The following is a 26,772-nucleotide window of genomic DNA, read 5'->3' as shown; positions in this document are numbered from 1 at the left end:
GTGTGTGTGTGTGTGTGTGTGTGTGTGTGTGTGTGTGTACACCGTCAAATTGGATCTGACTGGTACAGGAGACTGCCCCTCCTTCTCCAGCAGGGCATGAAGTAGAGTCTGGGTTACCCCCTCCCCCCCAGGTGCCTGTCGGGGCCTAGGTTTCAGCTGTCCACACCACAGCAGTGGGCAACGAGCTTAAAGCCCCTGATGGCTCTGGGCGCTGACTCTCACCAGTGGCTATGGATGAAGTCACAGGCGATTTTCAGCCAGCGCCGGACATTTGTAATTTTTTAAAAAATGTTTCTTGTCTGGTTTTAAGAACAGTGGCAGCTTTTCGCTGAAATTGATCTTCCATGTTGTGTATTACAGAGTCAGAACCAACCCATAGTTGGTCCTCTGGCAGGATTTCACAGGCAATTTGCATGAGTGGAGATTGCTGTGCAGCCGAGAACCGCATGCCCTCCCTATTGTAGTGCAGCTTCTTGTCACTAAGCCACCAGAGCTCCCTGCCGATAGGATACAGTTGAGCTAGCCTGTTGTTAGGGATTAAGATTCTGGATGATTGGCAGCTCTGGTGGCCTAGTGGCAAGAAGCTGTATTGCAGTCCCATAGGAACTTGGTTCGAATCCACCAGATGTTCTGCTGGAAAAGGAGGAACAATCTCCTCCTGTACCAGTCAGATCTGGTTTGATGGTATACACACAAAAAAATAATAAAAAATAAAAAAATTCTTATAAATAAAGATGCTGGATGATGCTGATGTGAGAATTATGTTCTTAAGAAACACAAGCTAATGGGAAAATGGAGAATTGTAAACTCATCATCACCTTGAGGTGAAAGCATTGGATAGGGTTTCCTTTGTAGTTTGATTCTTGAAAAGATGACAAAAGATTTTGAGTAGTAGAAGGTATGAGAAATCACATTTGATAAAGTGATGTGTTCTTTACTCAATTACTAATATTTCTGTGGCCATGAAAACAATTGGTTGTACTCTTTTTGTACCTCAGGTAGCTCCGTATACTCTTCTCAGTAGAAATATGAGAAGACCCAAATAAGAGGTCATAAGGCATCATCAACCTTAATGCAGTAATTTTTGGAAGCAGGAGTTAAAAACAACATCTCACCCTATGATAGACCATTTTTAGAATGACTTCAAAATGAACCTAGAGCATGAGATTAGAGAGCCAGGTATAACACTCTGGCTAATCTATTTCTCTACCTTATTGCTCGTGATATTCACTGATTATTTCAGCCCATTTCTTCTCCTCTCCAGATGTATACCTAACTATTAGATTACTTACTTTGCTGTGCTGTAGTCATGATAACATAGTCAGAATTCATCTAAACTCCCTCTTCTTCCATTTCTTGTTTTTGTGATGCATCTGCTGTCAGAATCTTTCTGAATTCTTTGTTTTTGTCTTGCCTGTCCTTTGTTCCTTACTGCTTTTGGCTTTTGTTCTGTTGGCATTGAGTTCTTAACCCTGGACTGTTGAAAAAGTCTTTGGTTACTCTGTCACCAGTTTTCACTTTAATTCAGGTTCTGCATATTGTCAGTTATTATCAGTTGTGACTCAGAAACTTTATAAATAGAAGATTTTTTCTCATCATGTGCCATCTTCATAACTGTTTAAGTATTGTTTTTGTTTTTGGGTTTTTTTAAAAATTAATTTTAATGAAAGTATACAAGGAGTTAGGGTTTCCATTTATTCATTGTTTTCTCCCTGCCTCCCCCCAAAATTCACTCTTCTCCTTGAAAAGTAAAACGCTTTCATTGTTATACAACCCCTTCCCCCCAAGTCCACTCCACTGTTCAGCCATCATTCTGGACTCCTGTCATTGACAATAATACCCAATCATATATCCCTTTTAAACAGTTTATTTTGGGGGTTACTGTATCTGTGCTTCCCATTAAGAGTTGTCTATATTACTTGAGTAATACCACAGTGTTGGCAACAGACAGTAAAGCTGGATGTGATGGTTAAGGTTATATATTAGCTAGGACATAATTCTTAGCATTTGGGAGTTAGATAATGATATGATTATACTTAATTTTGTGATCTGGTGACCATACTCCGTTTTCATATAATGACCTAGTAGTCTTTGGACACTAACCTAAGTGAGGAGAGATCTTTGTTTTCTCCTAACAGAAAAAGTACATCAAAGGTGTAGAATAAATACTTCCTTTGGAAAAACGTATGCTGCTAATAAGATTTGTCATGGGATGATGATTTTATGTTAAAGATTTATGTATATGTTTTAGTCAGTTCGTAAGACTTTTCATTTAGAAAACCCTGCAAACTTCTTGCTATTGAGTTGGAACCAGCTCTAAGGTGACTTTCCAGTGGGCTTTGACAGACTGTAAATTGTTTGGGATTTAGTATCTGTAAATCCGTAACCTCTGAAAATCTATTGGCGCATCAGCTATGAGTCAGTTCCAACTTGACAGTATGTAACACAAACCAAAAAAATTACATGAGAGGAGATTGCCCATCTTTCTCCCTTAGATCAGTTGAAGGATTTGAAGCACTAGACTCTGGGTTTGCAGCACAACTCTGTAACCTCTAAGCCAGCTGAAAGAACTCCCTTATCACTTAAAGGCAACAAAGAAATGTTATTTACTGAAATATTTATTGTGATTTGAGTGGAAGATAACACAGTAAATTGGGTTTTTTTTTTGTTACTCATTTTGTAATGTATGTTTATATCTATCTCATTCACAATGTCATTGTATTTTTCCACTTCTCCCAGTAATTATTAATTCCCTTAATCTTTTTGTTCTACCTCTGCCTGCTTTCTGTATCATTAGACAAATACTGCTATTTATATCTTGTGTGATTGGTTATTCAAAGGAGTTAGTATCTCCCTACTGATACTGGTCACCATACCTGAATGTTGAATTATAGGGATTTGCTTTGTTATAAATTGGAAGGGTGACTAAGGATCATAGTCTGGGTGTTCCACCTATCTGTTGATGTCTTTGAATTGTATTAGTGAAGAGTGCTAAATATACCATGGACTGCCAAAACATTTGTCTTGAAGGAAGTGCAAGCAGAATGTTCATTCTTTGTTCTTTAGAGGCAAGCTTTTAAGACTCCTGTTGCTAGTCACCAAGTAGAATGTAAAACGTTGTTTTTGTGGATAAGTTACAGTCATTAACCTCGATATGTTCCCCAGGATTAGGATTTTATGACCTCAAAACCAGCAACTCATCCCTCAGGGTGTTTGGTTATGATTAAGAAATTTGTAGTTTACTTGCTTTTTGTTCATTCTGCTGTATTCATGGATGTATTTGCAGTGTAGACTGATAGGAATTTAGATAATATCATCTGCCAGATATGAGTATGTATTGGTTATAGAAATACCTGCCAGATCTATGCATATAGTTATTTTCCTTTTCACCTGTGCATCTGTTTGTATGCCTCTCTACCTTATTAAGTCTGCTAATGACTATTTCTTGTATACCTCTGTCCCCACTTTTTTTAAGTAGTACTGTGCTGGTCATCCATTTGTTGCCTTTGCTTTCATGCATCAGTAACTTGGAAAATGGTGACACACATTGCTTAATGTTCAGTTTTTAGCTAATAAATCTGTTTCAATTTGGAAGATAAAAGTTAGTGATGTAAAAAAAAATAAAAAAACCAAAAAAAAAAAAAAAAAGTTAGTGATGTCAGCTCAGACTTCTGGAGTACTTTTGTTACTTCTGAATCTTTTGAAAATTACTTCTAAGAGTTCTTCCACAAACCCAGACCTGTGGCCATTAAGTCAAATTATGAATCATAGCCATTCTCCATTGTGTTTCCAAGGCTGTACATCTAGGAGGAGACTGCTTATCTCTCCCCAGCCAAAGGATTTCCACTGTATCAGATCTCAGATAATTGCCAATGACTGCCTGTAAGATTTCTCTTTTGAGTAAGTTTGGGAAAAGGACTTAAAATTTAGCAGAATATACTTTTTACTTTTAAGGAGAGGTAAGTTCTTGATTCTAGCTCTTTTCATTTTTAGCCTTGAAAATTTTTTTTAATGTCTTTGTTTTTAAAATGTATTTTGTTGTTGTGTATCATTGAGTCAGATCCAACTGGCACAGGAGGAGAGTGCCCCACCTCCAGCAGAGCATCTTAGTGGATTTGAACCACATCCCTTGGGGAATTGCAATGAACTATTCTCAGCCTATTTTCTATGTTTTGTTTCCTCTAGATCTTATTTTTTTCTGCTTACTTAACTTTGTTTTTGTTTGTTTGTTTTTATTTTTGTTGTGTACCTCGAATTGGATCCAGCTAGCACAGGAGGAGATTTCCCCTCTTTTTCCAGCAAAACAGCTGATGGATTCAAACTGCGGGCCTTCAGGATTGCAACGCAGCTTCTTGCCACTAGTCCATCAGACCTCTAGTCTTGCAAGTTTTAATGATAGATTAAACTTAAATTACAAAGGTTAGGGTTTTTGTTCATTTATGCCAAACCCAAAAGTATGTGGTTTGAATCCATCTGCTGCTTTGCTGGAGAAAGATGCAAGAAAAATCCTGCCTTACTACTTACTACCTCTGAAAACCCCTTGGAGAATCAGCTGTGAATCAGTTCTTCTTACTAGGGGGTCCTCAGCAACAGAAGCAGCCACCTAGCTTTTGAACACATTGAAGAAATAGTGAGACTTCTTTTTAAAAAAATAGACTGTTTTACTTAGTTTCATCAGTGAAAGTTGAAGGTAAGGTATTTAGGTGGAGGTTAAGTCTTAATAACCTGTATGGAGAAGCATTTATATTTTGTGGAGGGACCGAAAGCAAATCTTCCTACACACGTAGCTTTTAGAGATTTGCTAGTTTCCTTAGCGGGTGATGTGATAGTTTTATTTTAAATAGATTAGCATTCTAAATTGGGTTTTTTGTGACTCACATCAGTTGAAATACTGATCTGTACATAGCTAACAAATAGAAGGACTATAGGAGTGTGCCTCTCTCCTAAAATTCCTTATACATAAAGGGAGAATTTCAGTTAACCCTGTACTTTTTCAATTTTACAGGTGAGCGAGTGCTGTGCTTTCATGGGCCTCTTCTTTATGAAGCCAAGGTGGGAAACCTATTTTCCTTTGAGAAGTTGCCAGAATGATTTCTACTTGGATCTAACCTAATAGTGATTTCGGTGTTTTGTTGCTTCAGCAAAAGATTTGTTCTTTTAAAATTTTGTTTTGTCTTTTTTGAGTTTCTCATTACTTGCTTTAGTGGGTCAAATAAAACATTGCTGCTGCTCTTCTAATCTTGCCATTCATCTATGTTACTGGTTAGAATGAGTAACTGAAAGTGCTAGATTAGTTGTTTATGGGAATAAATAATTTGTGAGAAAACATTGTTAAGTTCTTTTTCATCAACACTAAGAATGGTAGTTTTAAACGTAAAGGGTAACATTTAAAATGAGGACATTTAACTACCAATTCTTTGGCAAAACATTTTGTTGAATTAAAAATTTTTATGTACTTTCTTGGTAGGACACTTAATCTATTGAAATAGTGTATTTGTTAAAGTTTTGTTAATTATCAAGTTGTTAAGTGCCATCAAGTTGTAGCCGACTTACAGCGACACTATGAAGGAAAGAGCTGAACACTTGTATAACTTTTATTTCTCCAAGTTCATAGTTTCCGGAAGCAAGTTCTTTAGCAAGTGGATGCCACTCCTGCTTCCAAGCTTGTTCTAATTGGGGAACTCCACCAGACATTATGGGTAACCATTATCACATTTGATGCATCAGTGTCACAGTGTTCAGCATCACAGCAACCATGAGTTACCTCTGTACAGCAAATGGACAGACTAGTGCTATACCACTTAGAAGGATGTTTGACCAAAACAGTTAAAACCAGGCCTGAGGGCCGCAGATTAAAATCACCTACCTTTGGCTTGGTAGCATAACTTTCTGTCCATGAGGCCCACAGAGCTCTCTCTCTGTTGGTGGTGGTAAATGCCGTCGAGTTGTAGACAACTCATAGTGACCCTGTGAACGAAAGACCTGAGCACTTGTACAACTTATGTTTCTTCAAGTTCATAGAGTTTCTGGAGGCAAGCTATTTCGAAAGTGGATGCCACTCCTGCTTCCAAGCTTGTTTTAATCAGAGAGTGTTAGCAAATAACCATTTCCACATTTGTAATAAACACATCTATGTGTTTTTTAAAATTCTAAGTGAATTTGGAGTCAACAGCTTGAAGTGTGTATGTAAATTCTAATGATGCACTTCTTATGAAAGTTATAAGTAAATTATAAATTCTACTGGACATTTATATCCCTGGATATTTTTCCCCCTACTTAGGTTTTTTGTTGGTAGTAAAAGATTATAGTATATAATTTTTTAAATTGTATTTTTGTAATGGTGGTTCTCCTTGTTTTAAAGAACATGTTTTTAATTTCTTAGTTATTTAAACTAATTTTCTGTAGCATGTCACTTAATTGTCTTTTACAAGCTAATGGAAGTTTTTACAAGGTAGTTTAACTATTTTCTTTAGCTCTATTTGCTTTTCAAGAAAACTAACTATAGTAAGCTAGGCTTCTAGACCCCATGTGCAATAGCTTTTGTCAGATTTTCTTTGAGCTAAGGCTTAGGTTGATCTTTAATACTATGTTTCAGCTTTTTTGGCTAATTTGGAAAGTTATATAGTTAGTGTCTTGAAGAGTTGTCTTTTGTCTTCATTTTGGCCACCATAAAAAGTACAGAGTGAAATATTGAATACTTCCAAATTTTCCAGGTATAACTCACATGGTTTCTTCCTCTCTCTTTTTAAAGTTCTGTTTCTAAGTGAATTTGTTCTTTATTTCAGTGTGTAAAGGTTGCCATAAAGGACAAACAAGTGAAATACTTTATACATTACAGTGGTTGGAATAAAAAGTGAGTATTAGATCTTTAAACCAGTAACTGTTATATTTATGGTAGCTTGTCAGATAGACACAAGTATATGTGTCTTAATTCTTAAACCATTTTAATATATGTAACAATAAAAAGATAAGCATTTGCAGTATAATGAAACTAATAGTGATGAGATATTCAGCTGCTTAATTGAAATAGATTTGATTTTTTTTGGTCAAATATATAATGTCTAACAAACTTTCCAGGTTGAATGTTGAGTGGCAAGTGAGCACACCACTCTGGTTTTGGTACATTAAGGGCAGGTGAATTTTCTGGCCTAATTAACACAAACTTAGTGATTATGTACATTATTTCAAGCAGTTGTACTCAGAGTAGTTAACTTCCTCTACCTAAGAAAAAAGATTTGATAGAATATTTCAAGCTCCTTTTCTGAACTTTAGAAAATATGGCCATTTAAGTCAGTTACCAGCATTTCTACCTCTTGAGAGTTAGTATGTTTTTGTCAGTATCACATAGGTTGAGCATACTGTAAAAATAAAAAATCCAACCAATGACACTCTTCCTCAGTGATGAGTTTTTACTTCAGGGCCCACAAATACCACATCCAGTCATTTACCCAGGCCTTACTTTTGTTGGCTGTAGTTGAATAGTTTGTAATTTTTTACTATGAAAGATCTTGAATCACTTTTATTAAAATTTTTTTTTTGTTTAAAATAAATTTTTGTTGTTGTTCTAAGATGACACTGCAAGTAATGTGATTGTTTAAGGAATTGTTTTCTAGGCTTTACCACTAGAGTTAGACTGGTACCTACCTAGTTCATCCTGTGAGCTGTACCTTCTGATTTGATTACTCTTGGATGTGAAGAAAACGTCTCTGTGTAATTTACTGATCCTGTTTTTTAGTTTTGTTTAGTACTCTATCCAGCTGACTAACACAGTTCATTTTCTTTGTTATTTTATTTTTCACATGCCATATGTTTCTAGCCATTAAAAAAATACCAGTTCATTAACACCCATTACCAGACCTGTTTTGTTAATTCCAACTCACAGTGACCTTGTAGAACAAAGGAGAATTGGCCACAGAAGGTTTCTAAAATGTAGTCTTTTTTATTTAAAAAAATTTTTTTTTCTTGTTGTGTACCATTAAATTGGATCTGACTAGCATAGGAGGAGATTGGCCTTCCTTCTGTAGCAGAGCATCTGGTGGATTCGAACCACATACCTTCTGGCTGCAGTGCAGCTTCTTGCCACTAGGCCGCCAGAGCTCCCTTAAAACTGAATCTTTAAGGAAGCCGACTGCTAAATTTTTTCATGGTGTATTTGAGCCATTGACCTTTTGGTTAGCAACTGAGCACCACCAGGGATCCTTCATTCACATTGTTATGTACCATTGAGTTTGAACTGACTCATAGCTGACCCTCCAAGTGGGCTTTCAGAGGCAGTAAATCACACTGTCATTCCTTCGCCCAGAGAGCAGCTGTGGATTTGAACCACATGTCTTTGGGTTGACAGCACAATGCCTTAACCAGTAAGCCACCAGAGCATTCTCTAGCGTAAGTAGATAGAAATTGAAAATATGTAAAAGTACATCCTGACCACTTGTGACTTCTTCCCCAACCCCCAGTCATGAGCAGTAAAGTGTAATAACAAGTAATATGAATAACTCGAAGTAACCTGCTTAGGTTTTTAATGTTGAGAAACTGGGAACATAATGGAGGTAAAGGTTGTCTTTTAGAAGTAAACTGAAGAGCTCTAGTGTCAGAGTGCTTTGTGTGTTGAGCTGGCAATTGAAAGATTAGGAGTATGTAGCCATCAGCCCTCCATGGGAGAGAGACATTCTGTCCTGCCATAAAGATTTACAGCCTTAGAAACCTGATGGAGGGGTACAGGGAGTCAGAGTCAACTTGATGGATGTAGGTAGAAAGAAGTAAACCAGTTTTAAATGGAATTCTAGTATTAAAACTAAATTCATGGTAATGTCTAGACAAATTGATCTCCTGCTTCCTTTATTAGATTTTTTTACTACTAAATAAAACTTTAAAACCGTTTATTTAATCTTGTATTAGATGTAATAGTTTATAAAATGATACTTAGTGAATACCCAGATAAAGCTTAGGCTGCACTCTTTATGGAAGCAAATTGCTACATCTTTCTCCCATGGTTTGTTCCAATTGTAAACTTTTTGGTTTGCACCCATCAAATTCTTTAATCATTGTACCACCAGAGTTCTTTCTTGCACTAACGTAAGGCAGACTAAAGATTATCTGACCCTATGTTCTGACTGACTTCAAATTCTACAAAACAAGGAACAGTCCTATTTATATCTCAGGCTTGTGTAGTAGCTATTTTGTATAAAATTACAAGCAAATAAAGAGTTCAAAAACTGGATTTTAAGGGACATTTGTAATTTGAAATTGTGACAGTACCAAGTACTACTTGCATTTTCTTCTTACAGTTTCAAAATAAGTATTTGGTCTAGTGTATGAAAGTAAACAATATGTGGATTAGTGTTATTTTTTTTATCTAATTTATGAATTACTCTTTGGGAAAAGAATTTGAAACAACAATACTGAATATTAAAGATGTTTATTATCTTTGTAGATGTATTGAGGAATACTATATTTAAAGATAACTTGTGGTGAAGATGAATATTTGTAGTTCAAAAAAATGGAATTTAAATTCTTAGAAGGCACTTAAGGCAATTTTGAAAGAGAGAGCAGTTAATTATTCAAATTACGCAGTGTGGTGATTTAATTTTGTGTTTTAAGTTGTTCCCATGGATTATTATGACTTTGGGAATTGATCACAAACTACTTTTGAAATAACTTGAAAATTTTTTTTTTTGCTTAAATAACAAAAGTTTATTTAAAACTACTGTTATAGTTAATAGTCCTATCTAGGACAGAGGATATTGTCATTCATTTTCCTTTGGGTTAGGAAAAATTTTAAACTTCTGATATGTAGAAAAAACTTAACAGTGATTTGGTCTTTTGTTTGCGGTGCTTTTTAGATGTATTTCGGAGCATTTACAGGCAGTCCCCAGATTACAAATGAGTTCTAGTCTTAATTCTGTCTTTACGTTGAATTTGTATGCTTTTTAACAGGTACAGTTGATATGTAATGTCAGTCTCATGTCTGTGTATGGTGTACCTTTTTAGGTATAAAGCAACATTTAACAAATACTCTCAGAAATACGAAATTATCTTTGATGTTGCAAAGTGTCACTCACTTGTTATTACTGTTGTATGTACCTTGAATTTTTAGTTGGTTTTCATAGGGATTGACTCATGACTGGTTTGAACCAAGTCAGGTTTGTAACCCAGGGACTGCCTGTAATGAAGTTTGACATCAGAGGGAGTATTTTCAAGGTTCTTAAAAAAAGGAGCCTTATTAAAATATTTGGCCAGCTCCCCTTGGGTTAAGGAAAATTGGAATAGGTCTATGAATGAGATCCTCATTTTTGAAAATTGGTTTGTAAGATAACTTAAAATAATTAACCTCCCCCCAAATTACATAGCAAAACTCAAAACCCCAAATTATAATTTTCTTAAACTTTAGTTAATATGTATACTTTTTTCTAAAGATACTGAATATATATAATTTTTTTTTGAAAAAATTGGAATTTGTTGACACAGACATTTAAACATTCCATATTAAAGTAAATCTTAAAGCTTAAGCTAAATTCTGCACCTAGTTACTGAGATTACTTTGTACTGTGCTGTCTGTATCAGAAGTGCTGTGAGGCCCAGGCGCTCTGAAAAAACTTTGAAGACACGTGAGGATATTGTAGCCCTTTTTCCTGTTCCTGAAGGAGCTCCCTCAGTACACCACCCCCTCCTGACCTCTAGGTAAATGCATGTTTAAAGTTTTCTCTAGGAAATTATATTGAAGATTGCCTTTTATTTTTTTTTTCTTTTTGGTTATCTTATATAAGAGGTCAAAGGTGGGAAATCATTAAAGGTTACTTTGAAGATACATCTAAATTGTGTCACTAAAGGAGCTCCATCAGCAGGAGAAAGGTTTACTTTGCACGAAAAGTTGAGCATTCCTTTAGAGATGCTTTTCTTCTCCCTTTACAAAAAACCAAACCAAAATTACCATGGGACATCTCGTTTTGAGGGAGCTTTTAGTAGTGCCAAGATGCTTTAGCAACTAAATATTTTAGGGCAGGAGTTCTACCTTCTGATGTTTAGAGAGCCAGCCTTGTGGTCAGTTTTGGAAGTTAGTATATTTGTTTATGAATGAATAAATATATAAAATTGAATATAGGCAGCCCCTGGGTTATAAATATCCAACTTGCTTACAAACTTTTAAAGTCTTTTTAAAATTCAAGGTATGTTCATAATAACAAATACTTTGCAGTGAGCATCAAAGCATTATTAATTACTGTATTATGTTAAAGATATTTTAATAGATCCAAAATGGTTTTTAAACTTTCTAGGTGTAGAAAGGTTCATTGTGTACTAAGACAAACATTTGACTAATATTAGATATGCACTGTACCTAACTAGTCCAGCTTAGGTACAAATTAAAGGGCAGAGTCAAAAATAGAGGGCATTCATAATCTAGGGACTGAAAACCTGTAGTTCAGTAAATTATTGTAATACTTTATACACTTAGCAGCATTCAACTAGAGGGTGATTGAGCATTATATAATATAGACCTACTAGGTTTGACATATCTTCAAGTGTTTGCTTAATGTGTCTGGTATTTTAATGTATTTTATGTTTATCATTTATTTCTTACAGCAGTCTTATGCGAATAGGTCATGCTGTCCTCATTTTAAAGATGAAACCAGGGAACAGAGTTAAAGCACTTTAATTTTGACACTAGCCAGTTAGTTTTAGATTTTAAAAATACTGAGTGTTTTGGTTCTTGAGCTTGTTTTGGCATTTAAAAATCTTGAGGGTGTTTTCATTCTATAGGGCTCATTATATAGGGTTTAAATTTATGTAACTTTGTTAAATTTAGTAACATTCTGTGGCATTTCTAAAAAATTATTTGAATAGTAATAAAATTCTGTTTCTGGGAATAAATTTTCCATTTTTCGTAAGACTAGAACTTCATTAGATTTAATTTTGTAGTACTAGTTCTTCAAATAATTTTAGAGAAACCTAAAGTCTTTCTTCTTCTAGAAATCCTCTTGACACTCTAAAAAATTATTATCTTACAGTAGTAATGAAAATATTTTTGGATGATGTTTTAACTCTTTTTCAGCTGGGATGAATGGGTTCCAGAAAGCAGAGTGCTCAAATACGTGGACACCAATCTGCAGAAACAGAGAGAACTTCAGAAAGCCAATCAGTAAGTTTGCTTAATAAGATAAATTCCTTTTTGGATATAGAATGAATGGAATCATGTCACTTGCTGCTTGTTTTTAAAATGGTTCTTGATAACTCGGTTGCTGTGTTAGTTGCTAGATAAAATATTGAAGTAACACAGTGACAACAGTGGATTTAAGTACTTGGGAGACTATGAGGATGGTGCAGGATTGGCCAGGGTTTCCATCTCTTGTACATAGGGTTGCTATGAATTGAGAGTCCATTCAGCAGCACCTTACAACAGCAGTACATATCAAGTATTAGAACTGAGAACAGGGAGCTGGGATGCTTTTGAAAATTGTTAACTATTTAATTTTTTTATTAGACCTTTGCTCTTCTTTTTGAATTTGAATTTTATAAATCATCTCTTTTGATGCAAAAATTTGTACTAGACTATGTAGACACATGAGAGGACCCCATAACTTGTAACTTTTTTCACCATCTTCAATTTGAATACAGATTCCTAGATAAAATCAAGAAGATTCAATTTATTTTTTAAGTATTAATTTTATGATGATTTTTATTATAATTATTTTTGAAGGGAGCAGTATGCAGAGGGGAAAATGAGAGGAGCTGCCCCAGGAAAGAAGACATCTGGTCTGCAGCAGAAGAATGTTGAAGTGTAAGAAGTCTATCAAACTTGATGTTCATATCAGGTGTTAGAGTTTATTAAAAATGAAAACCAAGCAGAATGGTAGATCTTGTCATAATGTCAGTGAGAATTCAATCCACTCTTGAATATAATTAGTAAAAGTCATTGAGGAGACATTACTCTTTTTTTTTTAGTTAAAGTTTCTTACCATAGTGTCTTTTAAATTTTGTGTGTGTGTGCATATAGTGTGTTCCACCTACAGAAATAGTACTGAATCGTCAATTGGACGTTTTGAAGATTTGCATTTTTTCAGGATTGTGATAAATAGATAATCATTTTCTCACTAGCAGCTCCTTCCATTCTTAAAATCCATGTTAAGAATATGTGAGTGTTTTGGCTTCTTATAGGTACCTCCTTCCTAAAATTATACTATTAATGCTTTAGATTTTAGAATATCTTGGACATGTTGGTAATAAGCCTAGAATGTGGGAATCATGAGTATACATGAATCATCCAAGTCTCGGTCTTATATACCTGAAAGGTGTAAAAGTACTTAATAAATATTCTCAGTAAGTATTAATAATACAGAAAAATAAGATACAATTTTCATGAAAATACTTTAAAAACCTTACACTTAGGTTAAAGGTCTGTGTTTATGTGCTTTTCAAAGTGATGGAATATTTACATTTTGTTCCTTTTAGCATTATGAATTTGGCTTTTTGAAAAGTAAATTGTTAGTAAATTAAGTTAATTTTGTGTTTTGAAGCATTTGGAGCTCTTCTACTTCTTGTTGGGTAAGAAAATGATCAATTGATAAGGGTAAAGATTGAATGTGTTAATATTTGAAGACTGCTCCCTGATTCACACACTTGAAGACTCTGCTCCTGGTTTCTGTTTGCTAGAGGCAATTTTCCATAAGGCTTAACATAAAGCAAGTTTCTTTTTTTAAAAATTAATTTTAATGAAAGTTTACAGAGACTTAGGGATTCTAATCATTCATTGTTGCATTTGCAACTTTTTTTTTAAAAAATATTTTTACTTTTTAGTGGTTTGCTTACAAAAGTCATATTCATTATTTTTTTCACACTGGATCTTTCGCATTTTCTTTACTCACCTGTCCCTCTATCCATGAAATTGCATCTATTTTCTCATATTGAAAAATTGTAATGGATTTTATTAGTAATGCAGTATATTTGTTAGCAATTCTAACCATGTACTAAAAGGTGGTATAGTAATAAGGTAAGCTGGTGTTGTGTTAACTTACTTATGCTTGAATGTGGTGGTTTATGCAGTTTCCTCTAGAATAGTTCATAAATACATAAAAATTAATAAATACATGAAGTAAAGCCCACATTTTCCACTTAGTTTTTTGAAGGTTCCTGAATCTCTAGGACCTTTCTTGTCAGTAAGTATGACAAGGTTTTTCAAGATTATCTTGTTTTTATTTTTGTTTTTTTTACTATAATTAATTTCAATGAAAATTTACAGACTTTGGATTTCCATTCATTGTTGCAGAGATTTTTCAAGATTATCTTGTTATTGTTTAAGCAAACTATCCCATCCTTTCTGAGGGAAAAGTTATATCTTGAAAAGATCACAGGAGATGTGGGCTGTGAGGCCGGCAGCTGCCCCTTCTTCCCCTTCTCACAGCACACGGCTTTCTGGGGGTGGCAGGCCCAGGGCTCGGCATTCCTCCGACTCCTTAGCGCTCCTCATGGCGGGCACCCGGGGCCAGGGAGTGGAGGTAGTGGCAGAGTCTGTGGGCTCGGCGTTGCTGTCGTTGAGCTACAGCAATTACATGTCGCTTTTGTCTCCCCATGGTCACCAGAGCTTCCTGTTTGGGGAAGATGACAGTGACAACGAGGCAGAAGATGTGGACTCAGAGGCCAAGGAGGTGGGCCTGAAAGAAATGGATTTACAGGGCTGCGCCAGTGATGTTACATCAGAAGATACGCCAAAAGATCAGAAACAAGTGCACTTTCTAGAAAGTAGCCTGACACCATGGGAAGTGTGGTTTGTTGGCAAAGAAAAAAGAACGGCACTGACTGCAACAGAAAGCACTAAAGGAATTAAATTAGCAACTAGAAAACAAAAAAAAAAAACCAAACCTGGAAGAAGGAGAAAAAAAGAAAAATAATTGCTGAAGAAAAGCTCGAGGAATGGGTTCAGAAAAAGAAAGAACAGAACAGAAAAGGAAGGGAGCAATAGATAGTAAAGAAATGGAAGGAAAAAAGCAGCTATGGAACAAGAAAAAGAACGTTTGCAAGAAAAAGCAAGAGAAAAATACCAAGTGGCTAAAGAAAAAAATGCTGAAGATTATAAAAAGAAGAAGAAAGAAAAGGAAAAAGAAAAGCAAAAGCAAGCTGAGTTAAAAGAAAAAGAGGAAATAGCAGAAAAAAAATTTAAGGAATCATTGGAAAATGCAAAAAAGAAACCTTGTCCAGCTGCAAAGAGCTGTGGTTATGCCAGTGGAAAACTTACAGGCTTTTACAGTGGAAATTCCTACCCAGAACCAGCATTTTATAATCCAATTCCATGGAAACCAATTCATATGCCTCCTCCAAAAGAAGCTAAAAGATTTCTCAGGAAAGAAGAACAAAAGACCTGTGATAAGTCAGCCACACAGGCTATCTCTGATAATTCATGAAACCAGAAGCAACCTTTGCCTTTGGACTTTGCACAAAATACAACGATAGCACATGTGGGTAATAATGTATTTTTACCTGGAGCGCTTTAATTTTCAAGTCAGGAAGAATATCTTACTGCTTCATCAGTAGCTCACCATTTGATTTGATGAGTGACAGGTTCCCATTTGTGCATTTATATGCAGTGGTCTTCGAGTATTTAGCAAAAAGGCTAAGGAAGTATGAGGAATATACTTTATCATTTTGATTTTTCTAAGTGTTCCAAGGTTGATCTTGGCATATTGTTTTGCAGGATAAGTGGCTGAATGTCTACGTGTCATGTTTGTATTCATGGAATTAAAACTAAACTGTGAATACCATAAAACTGATTTTTCTTCTGTTCTTCATATCCTGTGATCTTATTTTCATGTTTTGAATTTATTAAGATTAAATCGTTCAAATGCTTTAGATAACTCTCAGAAGCATCTACATGAGTTAGAATCCTAGAGGGATAAAAAACAATCTGTGATTTCTGGTATATTTTTTCCTACAGAGATATTTTAAAATAACTAATTGATGTCATGATTTTTAACCAAGAAATGAGGACTAGATTTTTCCAAAGAAAAGTTTAAGTATTTATGGGTGCTATGGATCTTGAGACATTCATGAACAATAGTTTTGTGTGCATTGTAAAAATAACGTGTGCCACAATTATAATTAGCTTCTTGATTTTGTAATACTCAGTTACGTTTGAATAAACTGTAATCACTAAAGAAAAAAAGATCACAATGAGTGTTAAAAGGCCATAATTTAATTTTAAATATTGCTATTCTCTAATAGAGTAGGAGAGCTATTTAAATTATTTTTAATTTTTTAGGTAGACATTTAAAAAGAAACTGGCTTTTCTTTCATTTACTAATATATAATTATGTCTTCCTTCTTGTTCTGTATCAGCTTGTTATATTAGGTTATCTTTTCTTTTAAAGTAAAAATATCAAGTGGTCTGGATCTAGTGAATTTTAAAATATTTTTTTAAAGTTCTAGGTTTTATTGTGATTTTAATCTTCAGTTATTCTGATTCTGTATCTTGGGATGGATAATTACTCTTATTTTGAATATGCATGAATAGAAATACTTCTGTTTAAAGTATATAAACCAGCTACACCTTCAGTTTATTGAAATCTTAAGTCCTTAATGCTAGATACTTAACTATTTTTGAACGAATAATGAATACATATTTATTGGCCATTTTAGCCACTGTGGCTGTATTTTAACTTAATGAATTTCCTTAAAGACTGGCTTTGGACTTTAGTCATTCTTTAAAGCAAATTGAATATAACCGCTTATGTTTTAACTATAATATGCTGTCAGTGGTGTTGAGAAATAGGAATATGCGTTGAACCAGGAATTTAGAGGGGAGATCACTTGTCAGTTTTTTGTGGTACATGGTGAGAGAGTAAGAACTCTTTGGTTACTCTTGACTCCCATGTATTGTTGAGAGTATATACAAGTTAAGTTGATTGCTTGTTCTAGCATGAGAGTGTTGCCCAGTGGTTTTTTTTTTAAATTGTATTAAAATTGGCGAGCTCTGGTGGCCTAGTGGCAAGAAGCTGCACTGCAATCCTAGAGGTACGTGGTTCAAATCCTCCAGATGCTCTGCTGGAGAAGGAGGAAAAATCTCCTCCTGTACCAGTTGGATCTGATTTGACGGTACACGCACACAAAATAATAAAACAAACAAACAAAAAAACACCAAAACAGGAAAAACCTATCTTAAAAAAATTGTATTAAAACTATCTTGGGCAAAAAATGTGTTCAAGCTGTTAAATTACTGTTACTATCAAATATAAATGAGAGTTTGAAAGTAAGCTCCAAACTGAAAGATGATACTGAATTAATATTTGTTGATATTTAAAGTTGTGGAAGTAAAGCTATTAAAATGTTTATATCATGTCTTACAAGAATTAAAGGGAACTCTGGTTCCTTAGTAGCTAGGGAATTATGCTGCCAGTTAAAAGGTGAGCTGTTTAAATCCATTTGCTGCTCCACAGAAGATAGATGAACAGTGTCCTCAGTGCAATTTGCAGCCTCTGAAAAATCCGCCAGAGATTTAGCTGTGAGTCAGTTCTAATTTAATAGCAGTGAGTTGAATTTGTGTGAAGATAATTCATAGTTACGGGCTTTGTAAACCCTTGGTTCTATTATAGAACTATTTAACCTAAAAAGAATATAAATTTTTGTCTGACATTAGATGAATGGATAGGAGTTAATTAATATTACATGATAACCACGTATCTTGCCTAGTGGCAAAAAGCTGCACTGTAATCCTGGAAGCTCTAAGGTTTGAGGCCACCAGCTGCTCAGCGGGAGAAGGGTGGGGAAATGGCCAATTGACTACATCTGAAAGCCCACTGGAGGGGTCAGGTATGGGCCGGTTTTGACACATAACAGCGGCAAATAGGAAGGAAATGGCCAGTTTTGGTTCTTCTAATATGTAGGAGAGTAGTGTGTGTGATAGTAAAAAAGGAATATAGTTTTGGTTTAAAGTGAAACTGTTAGGACTAGAAGAATGGAATGGAAAATGAAACTGATATAGTTTATAATTGAATAATGAAAGTATAAAGTAATTGAGGGAAAAATTTTTAAACTTGGAAATAAATTTTTTTCATGTAATAATTAATGATTATTATTCATAACCTCAAACAAAAGTCCCCTGAAGTATTCTTGGTTTATTTTTCTATTGTACAGAAGTAGTTAGTGGAAATTTAGTCGCCCCCCTCAGTATCTAGTGGTGTGGTGTGTATAAGGTGCCAGACTGCTGGTTAAAAGGTGGGCAATACAGATCTGCAGATGCTCCAAAGGAGAAAAGATGGAAAGTTGTTGTATGTGAGATGCGACTGAATGGCATTGGGTTTGTTTTATCAAAGATACTATTTCTCAGTAATATCACCCTAGTAAAAGAATTGAAATAAAGTCGACTTTTTAATCATTCTCTTTCTTTCCTTCTAGGAAAACAAAAAAGAACAAACAAAAAAGTAAGACCTTTTTTTCCCTTTAAAAATTATTTTGCTTTTATGATATTTACATTGAAAAAATTATTGTTCAATTGGAAAACTAAAGATTTATTATCTTAAATTACTGATGATTTGGGGAGCTCTGGTGGCCTAGTGGCAAGAAATTGCAACTACAATCCCAGAGGTGCATGGTTCGAATCCACCAGATGCTCTGCTGGGGAAGGAGGGGCAATCTCCTGTACCAGTCAGATCTGATTTGACGGTACACGCACATAATAATAATAATAATAAAAATAAATTACTGATGATTTAAAATAATTAGTTTACTAGCATTGTTATACATTTAACAGAGATCTGACTCATGATTTTTTTTACCGTGGAGAAACTTGGCATTTGTTTTTATCTTCAGTGTTAATGAGTTCTAAGATGATTTTTTTGGTTTGTTTTATTTAAATTTATTATTAATTTCAGTAAAAATTTACAGAGACTTTGGATTTCCATTCATTCATTGTTGCACTTTTCTCCCCTCCCAACCCTCACCCCAGTACTAAGATGATTTTTAATAACTGGAACGTAATACTGTTGCTTTATAATAAAAGTTGGTGAGAACTGTTCTCTTTAAAGAATTTAATTAATGAGCTAAGAAGAAGGATCATTGTGTCTGTCCCCCGTGCATTTTTTTATAGCACCAGGAAATGGAGATGGTGGCAGTACCAGTGAGACTCCTCAGCCTCCTCGGAAGAAAAGGGCTCGTGTAGATCCTACTGTTGAAAATGTGAGTTTTCCTTGAAATTGTGAATCTTATGTTAGAACTTTTAGTTTCAGACATAGGCTACAGGACTAATGGTAATCATAAAATTTTTGTTTCTAGAAATTGTGTTGGTAGCATGCTTAACAACTAAAATTTTATTCTTCCCCTCCCTGGACACCCCACCAAAGGACAGTATAGAGTATTTGTATCTTAACTTTTTTGTGGTAGGAAATTTCCTTCCCAATTCATTATTAGATAACTTGACATATACGCCTAAATAAATTTTTTAATGTCTGACTGGCTTAGACCTATTAAGTCACATTTTAAATTATTTAGTTCACTTTGGTAACTTAATAAATCATTAAAAAGAAAAAAATCACGAAGCCTTTCAATTACATGTACTTGTGTGGGTGTAGTAGTTTGACAGAATATCTTCTGGTTTATTGTTAAATTTATAGTGTTACAAGTTATACATTTGAAAAACCCATTTCTGGTGTTTAACTTGGAAAACAATTTCTTTTAAACTAGTAGTTTTTCTGAAAGTTAGGCACCTTTGACAGCTACTAGTTTTGGCAGCAATCCATACTTTCCCCCTGCTTTTTACGTGTTTCAGGGTAGTCATTTGGGTAAAAAAGAAAATTTAAAATGTGTGAAGTTAGGATGATTTTGTTTTCCAACAAGAAGAGGAAATTTTTTAAAGGATTATTGCTTTCACTTGAAAATATACTAAATGTAGACTTTTCTTTTTCATTGTAGTGGCCAAATTATGTAGTCTTCTCATTTAAAATTTTTGAAGTAACAATTCTTACAGTACAGTTGACTACTTATAAAGAATAAATTAACACTTTTAGAGTTGAGAAAAAACTAGTGAATGAGAAAAGATAGAAATTTATACTAGCCTTTTTCTGTTTAGGAGGAAACATTCATGAACAGAGTTGAAGTTAAAGTGAAGATTCCAGAAGAACTGAAACCATGGCTTGTTGATGATTGGGACTTAATTACTAGGCAAAAACAGGTGATTTGGAAGCTTTGTTATTTGTAAAGTTCATGTTCTTTCATGCCATAGTACTCCCCCCTTTTTAAAAAAGTTCCTAGTAAGAATGTCACAGACTTGAATTTTAAGATTTGACTAGTACTATTTTAATTCAGTGACAGAAGACTTGAACCATCAGGAAAGATGACGAGAAGTAGAAAAAACATAGCCTCTATAAAGAAGAGGTCTGAGAATTTATAACAAAGGCAAAGCTCCGTTTATTATTCTGAAAATTGATAAAGCTAAGTTTGTGTTTCCCTGTCTTTATTATAGTCAGGGACAGAGTTTCTGATCTATGAGGGAATTCTGGTTAATGCCAAAGGAATGATTATTATTTGAAGACTGCTGATCAAATGGTGGATAATAGGTAATGATTATGACTGCTCAGCCTTCAGGTCAGAGATTTTTGTAGAACTTTATAGTAAATGTGTCAAGATGACAGTGAGTGTACACACTCATCAATAGCATTGTTTAAATATATGTCCTTGGTAATAGGATGCAATAGGAAGTACATAGCACCTCTTGCAAAGTAATCATGGCCCCACAAAGAACCTTCACCTCATTCAAATCGCTAGTTTACAGAAAATATTCATACAGTTGTTGATGTTGAGTACCATAGAGTTGGAACCAACCCATAGTTGATCCTCCAGGGTTTTAGAGGCAGTTAATCGCATGGGATGAGATTGCCCATCCTTCTTCTGTGGAGCAGCTGGTGGCCTTGTATTCCTTCATGATTACAGTGGAGCTTCTTGCCACTAGGACACCAGAGCTCCTCTGAGGAACATGTTTAACTAGCCAAGTCAAAAAATATTTCTATAGGACAATGAATACGTTTCTTGTAATAGACAAGTGAAGATTATGGAAAATTAAGAGCCATAAGGGACATATTTTGGTCATACATAATATAGTCATTGGATCCTTTATGAGTCTGGAGTTAAATTACCAAGATTTCCAGGATTTACATGTTGTTTCTAGCACCAGTCTCTGACCTTAGAATAGTTAATTAGCCTTTTTGTGTTTTAGTGTCTACGTTTAGTAGAAGAAATATATCTTGGGCTGTAAATTTTGCTTAAATGTCATTATGAAATAAAATATATAACTGACTTTGGACAAGGTCTTGACATTATCATAAATGATACCAGTATTCATGGAGGCAAGTTCATACTTGTTTTTTTAATATTCCATATATAGTAAGTGTATGTGTCCAGTAGATGGCTGGCTAGTCTTTAGAACAGTACAGTCTAAAGGAGTATCCACTAGCCACATTTTGACTATTAAATGTTCAGTTCTTCAGTTGCATTAGCTGTGTTTTAAGTGTGGGTAGGAGATTCCATAACTATTTACTGCTTCTCAAAACCAGTGGAGGGTCATTTATGAGTTGGTTCTAGCTTGACTATAAAGAATTTGAGCTTTGAGTTTAGTAAATCGTTTATAATGTCATTTTTCTTTAAACAGAATACTAGTATTCAAGTGTGTTTTTGTTTTCATAGCTGTTTTATCTTCCTGCCAAGAAGAATGTGGATTCCATTCTTGAAGATTATGCAAATTACAAGAAATCTCGGGGAAACACAGATAACAAGTAAGAATAGAGACGTTTTTAAGAGTTTTTAGTAGAAAAAAAAAGAGTTTTTAGTAGCAAATTAGTTATCTGAAATTTGTGGTCTGAAAATTAATGCCAACAGAAATATTTTTAAAATTTCATTTTCTTTGATAGAGTTGATAGGCAAACTCTAAAGAACTTTATATTTTGGACTTTGTAAGCCACAAGGCATAATTGAAACTTTCATGTTAATGCTTCTTATATCTGTATTTAAAAATACAGAAATGCTTCTTAAATTAAGGGTGCAGTTTTACTGTCCTTTGGTTTAGCATAATTTTAAAGTTACTTCATGTAACTTTATTAAATTACTTAAATACTCTGTTACAGCTCAGCAGTTTTCTGTTGTCCGTAGTTCAGCCTTAATGTCTTTTTTACTGATTTTTTTCCCTGCCTCTATTGATAAGCTTTAAAAAGTATTTTAAGAAAATAAAATTTCTCTCACTTATTAGGGAATATGCTGTCAATGAAGTTGTGGCTGGAATAAAAGAATACTTCAATGTAATGTTGGGCACTCAACTTCTCTACAAATTTGAGAGACCTCAGTATGCAGAAATCCTTGCAGATCACCCTGATGCACCCATGTCCCAGGTTTATGGAGCACCACATCTACTGAGATTATTTGGTAACTACATTTTTAAAACAAAATCAAGACTTTTTTCCTTTCCTTTAATAAGTCATAATCCTCCCTTAGTTAAATGAAGAAGATATTTTCTAAATTAGACATTTTGTAAAATGTTAATTACCAAAATTTTTCAAAATAGAGTGTCAGAATATGTATTTAACAGAATCAATGGTTTTATTTACTTAAATAACTGAAATGTGGTTTCAGTGTTACTGAGGTAGAATTTTGACCTAATTCTTCTGTTCAAACAGTGCGAATTGGAGCAATGTTGGCCTATACACCTCTGGATGAGAAGAGCCTTGCTTTATTACTGAACTATCTTCACGATTTCCTAAAGTAAGTTTCTATATGCTTAAAAGAGAAACATGAAGTAAATACAGTATACTTAAATACCTGAGTGTGGTAGAGAGATTGAGATATGGAAATGTTATAGATGGGCATATCAGTGTAACAGGAAAATGAAGGAATATTTATGTTTGGGAGCTCTCGTGGTGTAGTCCTTTGTACATTGTGCTCCTAACCAAAAGGCTGTGCTTTTGAATTCTTGAGGGAAAGATGGTCAGTCTCCCTTGATTGAGATTTCCACACTCAGAAACCTGGTGGTAGAGGTGACTGTGAGTTGGCACCAACTTAGTGGCAGTGAGTTTGGGTCTGTGTGGGATTGAAAAATTTTTTTTCCTTTTTCCTTGACAGTGTTAAGGGAACAACTGGCTACTTATTTGGAAGGAAAACATTATTTCTCATATACTGTCATAATATTTTTAAATGAGTCAAAACTTTTTGTCTGTAATTGCTAATAAAATAGACAAAAAAGGTGAGATAGTATTTTATACAGTTTTCATTATGAAAATGATCTTTCTAAAAATAATAATAGAGATGGATTAATAAATTAGACTGTAAAAAATTAAAACTGGTGAAAAAATAACCCTTAAAAATAAGACATGTAGGAATATTTGTTACGTTTGTTAATTCACACGAGAAATTTTAGAGATGGCAATAGAGTATTAGAACAGATCAACATTTTAATAAAATGTATCTTGTCAGATGGATTAAAATATTTGTCATTGTGGAGAGAAAGCAGCTGGTACAACTTTTTGGATGCTATTTTAGCAATACAAATTAAATATATTTACCCTTTGAACTTTGTATTACTGAGAACTTAATCCTGTAGAAATATTTAACTGGATAAAAATTTTCAAACATATTTAATAGTGAAATTTTAAATCTTTTAAAAAGTGTGTTTTCAGTGAACATGTTTGCATAGCAAATTAGAATCTTAATTTTTTTATAGAAATTTTGTGTGAATGTTCTTTGTTACTATTATTTGGCTGTTTATTTCCAGTACTCTAGATTCCCAGTCTCCTTTACTTGTTGACATGTTGGTCTCATATCGTTGATTTTTTATTGGATTACTGTACTAAAACCAAAAGCTCTATTGGTGTGCTGGGTAAGGAGTTGGTCTGCTAGCCCAAAGGCTGGTGGTTTGAATCTACCAACTGCTTTGAGGAAGAAAGAGGAACACTATTCTTGTGCAGTTTATAGTCTCTGAAAACTTGACAGAGGGTCAATGATGGTTTGATTCTGACATCATTGGCAATGAGTTGTGAGTTGTACTGATTTTTTTTTAATTTGTACTTACTTATTTTAAATTTAGGTTGTTTATTTTTCATTTCAATGAACATCTACAGAGATTTTGGAATTCCATTCATTCATTGTTGCACCCTTCTCCCCGCACCACCTCCCCAAATCCCACCCCCTACCCCCAAATATAATCTACTCTGCAACCCTCATTGCACACCCCTACGATAAAAGTAATGCCCTAAAATATAATACTTTTAGACTTTTCTCTCCCCGATAGACTTCAGTGCTGTAAACATAACCAAGTAGCTATTAAAAGGGTCATCTATCAGTAGATGACCATATTTTTGTTAATAGAAAAAAAATACCAAGTTAAAAAGAGTGCTATGATTCCCTTTATTTATGCACAAAAATATTGTTTGAATTAATGTTTTGAATGCTTGAAAAATACATCCTTAACAGTGTGCCCTTTTCTCAGCATGATACTGGTTTTGCACATTTTTCTCTTTTTTTTTTTTTTGGTCAGTTTGAATTTTTAACATAGGCACGTAAATTTTTAATTAAAATTTTAAATTGCCGCATAGCACGTAAATTTTTAATTAAAATTTTAAATTGCTGCATAGACATGGGTGTTTAAATGGCTACCTCTAGAGTGCTGGTGAGCTCTGGTAGTGTAGTCTGTAGGGAATTGTTGTGCTGACCCAGGAAAGTAGAAGACTCTGGCAGTTGGAATCAACCAGTAGCTCTATGAGAGAAAAAGAGGAAGTTTTCTTTCTTGTCATTTACTGCCTCTAGAAAACCAGTAGAGAGTCAGCTATGAGTCAGTTTGACTTAATGGCTGTAAGACTATTGGGCTCAGTTTCTTAAAATTAAAGTACTTCATTCTCAACTAGACATTTCAGATCCCTTAGGATGCTAAAATGTTTTGATGCCAAGGAATTGCCTTCAAGTTTAAACTTGAAATTTCTGGAAATCTCTGTATAAGAGTATCAATGCACTAAAGGAAAATAGCTTTAATATTATTCAGGATAATGCTGCCAATAAAATTTTTATTTCTTAAAGAGAATTCAAGATCTGGACCTGGGATTTTGATTTAACTCTGATGGCTGGAGTCATGGTGTTTTCTGGGTTAGCATTGCAACTCTGTAGATTATAGACTAGGCCATCAGGGTTCCATCCTTATGATGCTTTCTGTGAAGAACCAGGTTGTTAGTTAACACTGAATTGATTATTACTCAGGGGAACTCCATGTATGTAGAGTAGAATTCCATGGGCTTTTCAAGATGGTGCCTTTTCAGAGGCAGGCTGTCAGGCTTGTCTTCCAAGGTGCTTTTTGGGCTGCTAACCTTTTCTCAAGTAACTGAACATTAAAAGTTGTGTGCCACCTGGGGCCCTCAACTTTGATGTCATATTCCTTAGCCTTGTTTTGCAATAGGAATAACTGGATTTTTTTTTATTCTGTGGTTATAATATACTTGCTGTAATTGCTTTTTTATATTTTAGGAAAGTATTTTTAAGTGTGGCATTATGTATGAGTATTGATCAAGATATAATTACTTTTGTAATAACATTTTGTTTTTAGGTACCTGGCAAAGAATTCTGCCGCTTTGTTTAGTGCCAGTGATTATGAAGTGGCTCCCCCTGAGTATCATCGGAAAGCTGTGTGAGACTGCTAACACTTGCTTATATATTTGGAACTCTGTAAACACATTTTTGTTCTTAGTCCTTCTCTTGTACAAATGATGTACTTTGAAAATGTTAGCATATAACAAAATTGATGTATGTTTTCTGTTTGATTTTAAACAGAGAAAATAAAAGGGGTTGGTATATAGCTCCTTTATTTCTTTGCTTTTTTTTAATTTGCTGCCAGTGTATTCAATGATGGACAATGGAAAGACATGCTGTAGAGCGTTTTATTGCCTAGTTGACAAAGCTGCTTTTGAATGCTGGTGGTTCTATTCCTTTGACACTACGCACTTTTATAATATGTGTTAATGCTATATGACAAAATGCTCTGATTCCTAGTGCCAAAGGTTCAATTCAGTGTATATAACTGAACACACTCATCCATTTGTGCGCTCTCTCTCTCTCTCTCTCTTTTTTTTAAAATGGTGCTTAAAGAGCCCATCCTTTGCAAGTCATCTATGTTGTTCCTTAGGCATTTTATCCTTGCTCAGATTGAAGAATGGTGGCTTGTTTCATGGTTTTTGTATTTGTGTCTAATGCACGTTTTATTAACAAGATAGACGCAATGCATTGTGTAGCTACAGTTTCTGGACAAGTTGATCTTTTAGGAATTGTTTTTCAGGTCTTCAATAAATTTTTTCTTTTAAATTTAAAAGTGCATTGTGCTTGTGTGGATGCATTATAAAAACCTATGGCATACGTCAGAAAACAGTGAATTTTCAGATAAATGTTTCAGTGTCTGGTCTTTAGGAAATTAGAAACTTGGCTAAAGTTCCTAGTGCTGCGTCTAGTTCTTTTTGTCAGTTTAGTTCCTTGATTGTTGCTTAGAGATTTGAGGTTCACGCACGGTTTTTCTTTATTTTCTCCAAATGTGAGTAATTTGGGACATTTAGGAATATTTTTCCTGTTTGTGGTCAGTGATTGATAATTCTAAACCATTTTATAGGTATTTGTTAACCTTCAAAACAAAATTGATGTACATTTGTTTTCTGTTTTATTTGAAACAGAAAGTCAAATGAGTTTACCTTTAAAGTTAAGTTACAAACTGCAGTCTGCTATGGACTATTTTATGGGACAGTATTCTTGCTTTGATGGGGTACCAGAGTATTCTGAACTTGG

At 34.4% G+C, this 26,772-nt stretch overlaps 1 protein-coding gene and 1 pseudogene across 3 annotated transcripts in view; both read left to right on the top strand.

The window, feature by feature from the left end:
• LOC102870797 (mortality factor 4-like protein 1-like) overlaps positions 1–26,309 on the top strand; it is a 31,701-nt gene extending 5,392 nt beyond the window's left edge. Inside the window, exons 2-13 of one of the 3 annotated variants that reach the window (XM_006888253.1) lie at positions 5,006–5,052; positions 6,786–6,853; positions 10,564–10,680; positions 12,050–12,136; positions 12,695–12,775; positions 18,379–18,404; positions 19,070–19,158; positions 20,048–20,149; positions 21,658–21,746; positions 22,217–22,389; positions 22,641–22,725; positions 25,550–26,309. In XM_006888253.1, coding sequence (XP_006888315.1) covers positions 5,006–5,052; positions 6,786–6,853; positions 10,564–10,680; positions 12,050–12,136; positions 12,695–12,775; positions 18,379–18,404; positions 19,070–19,158; positions 20,048–20,149; positions 21,658–21,746; positions 22,217–22,389; positions 22,641–22,725; positions 25,550–25,634 — 1,049 coding nt within the window. In that variant the 3' untranslated portion in view covers positions 25,635–26,309. The remainder of the gene's footprint in view (positions 1–5,005; positions 5,053–6,785; positions 6,854–10,563; positions 10,681–12,049; positions 12,137–12,694; positions 12,776–18,378; positions 18,405–19,069; positions 19,159–20,047; positions 20,150–21,657; positions 21,747–22,216; positions 22,390–22,640; positions 22,726–25,549) is intronic. The other 2 variants (XM_006888254.1, XM_006888255.1) reach the window with 2 other exon arrangements.
• Positions 14,349–15,441, top strand: LOC102848124 (annotated as a pseudogene).
• Positions 26,310–26,772: the final 463 nt, after the last annotated feature.

Source organism: Elephantulus edwardii, unplaced genomic scaffold (assembly GCF_000299155.1).
Source record: "Elephantulus edwardii isolate Elephantulus edwardi_28Jun2011 unplaced genomic scaffold, EleEdw1.0 scaffold00066, whole genome shotgun sequence".
NCBI lineage: Eukaryota > Metazoa > Chordata > Mammalia > Macroscelidea > Macroscelididae > Elephantulus > Elephantulus edwardii.
The sequence above is the reverse complement of the archived record's forward strand: the minus strand, read 5'-3'. Positions and strand labels throughout refer to the sequence as shown.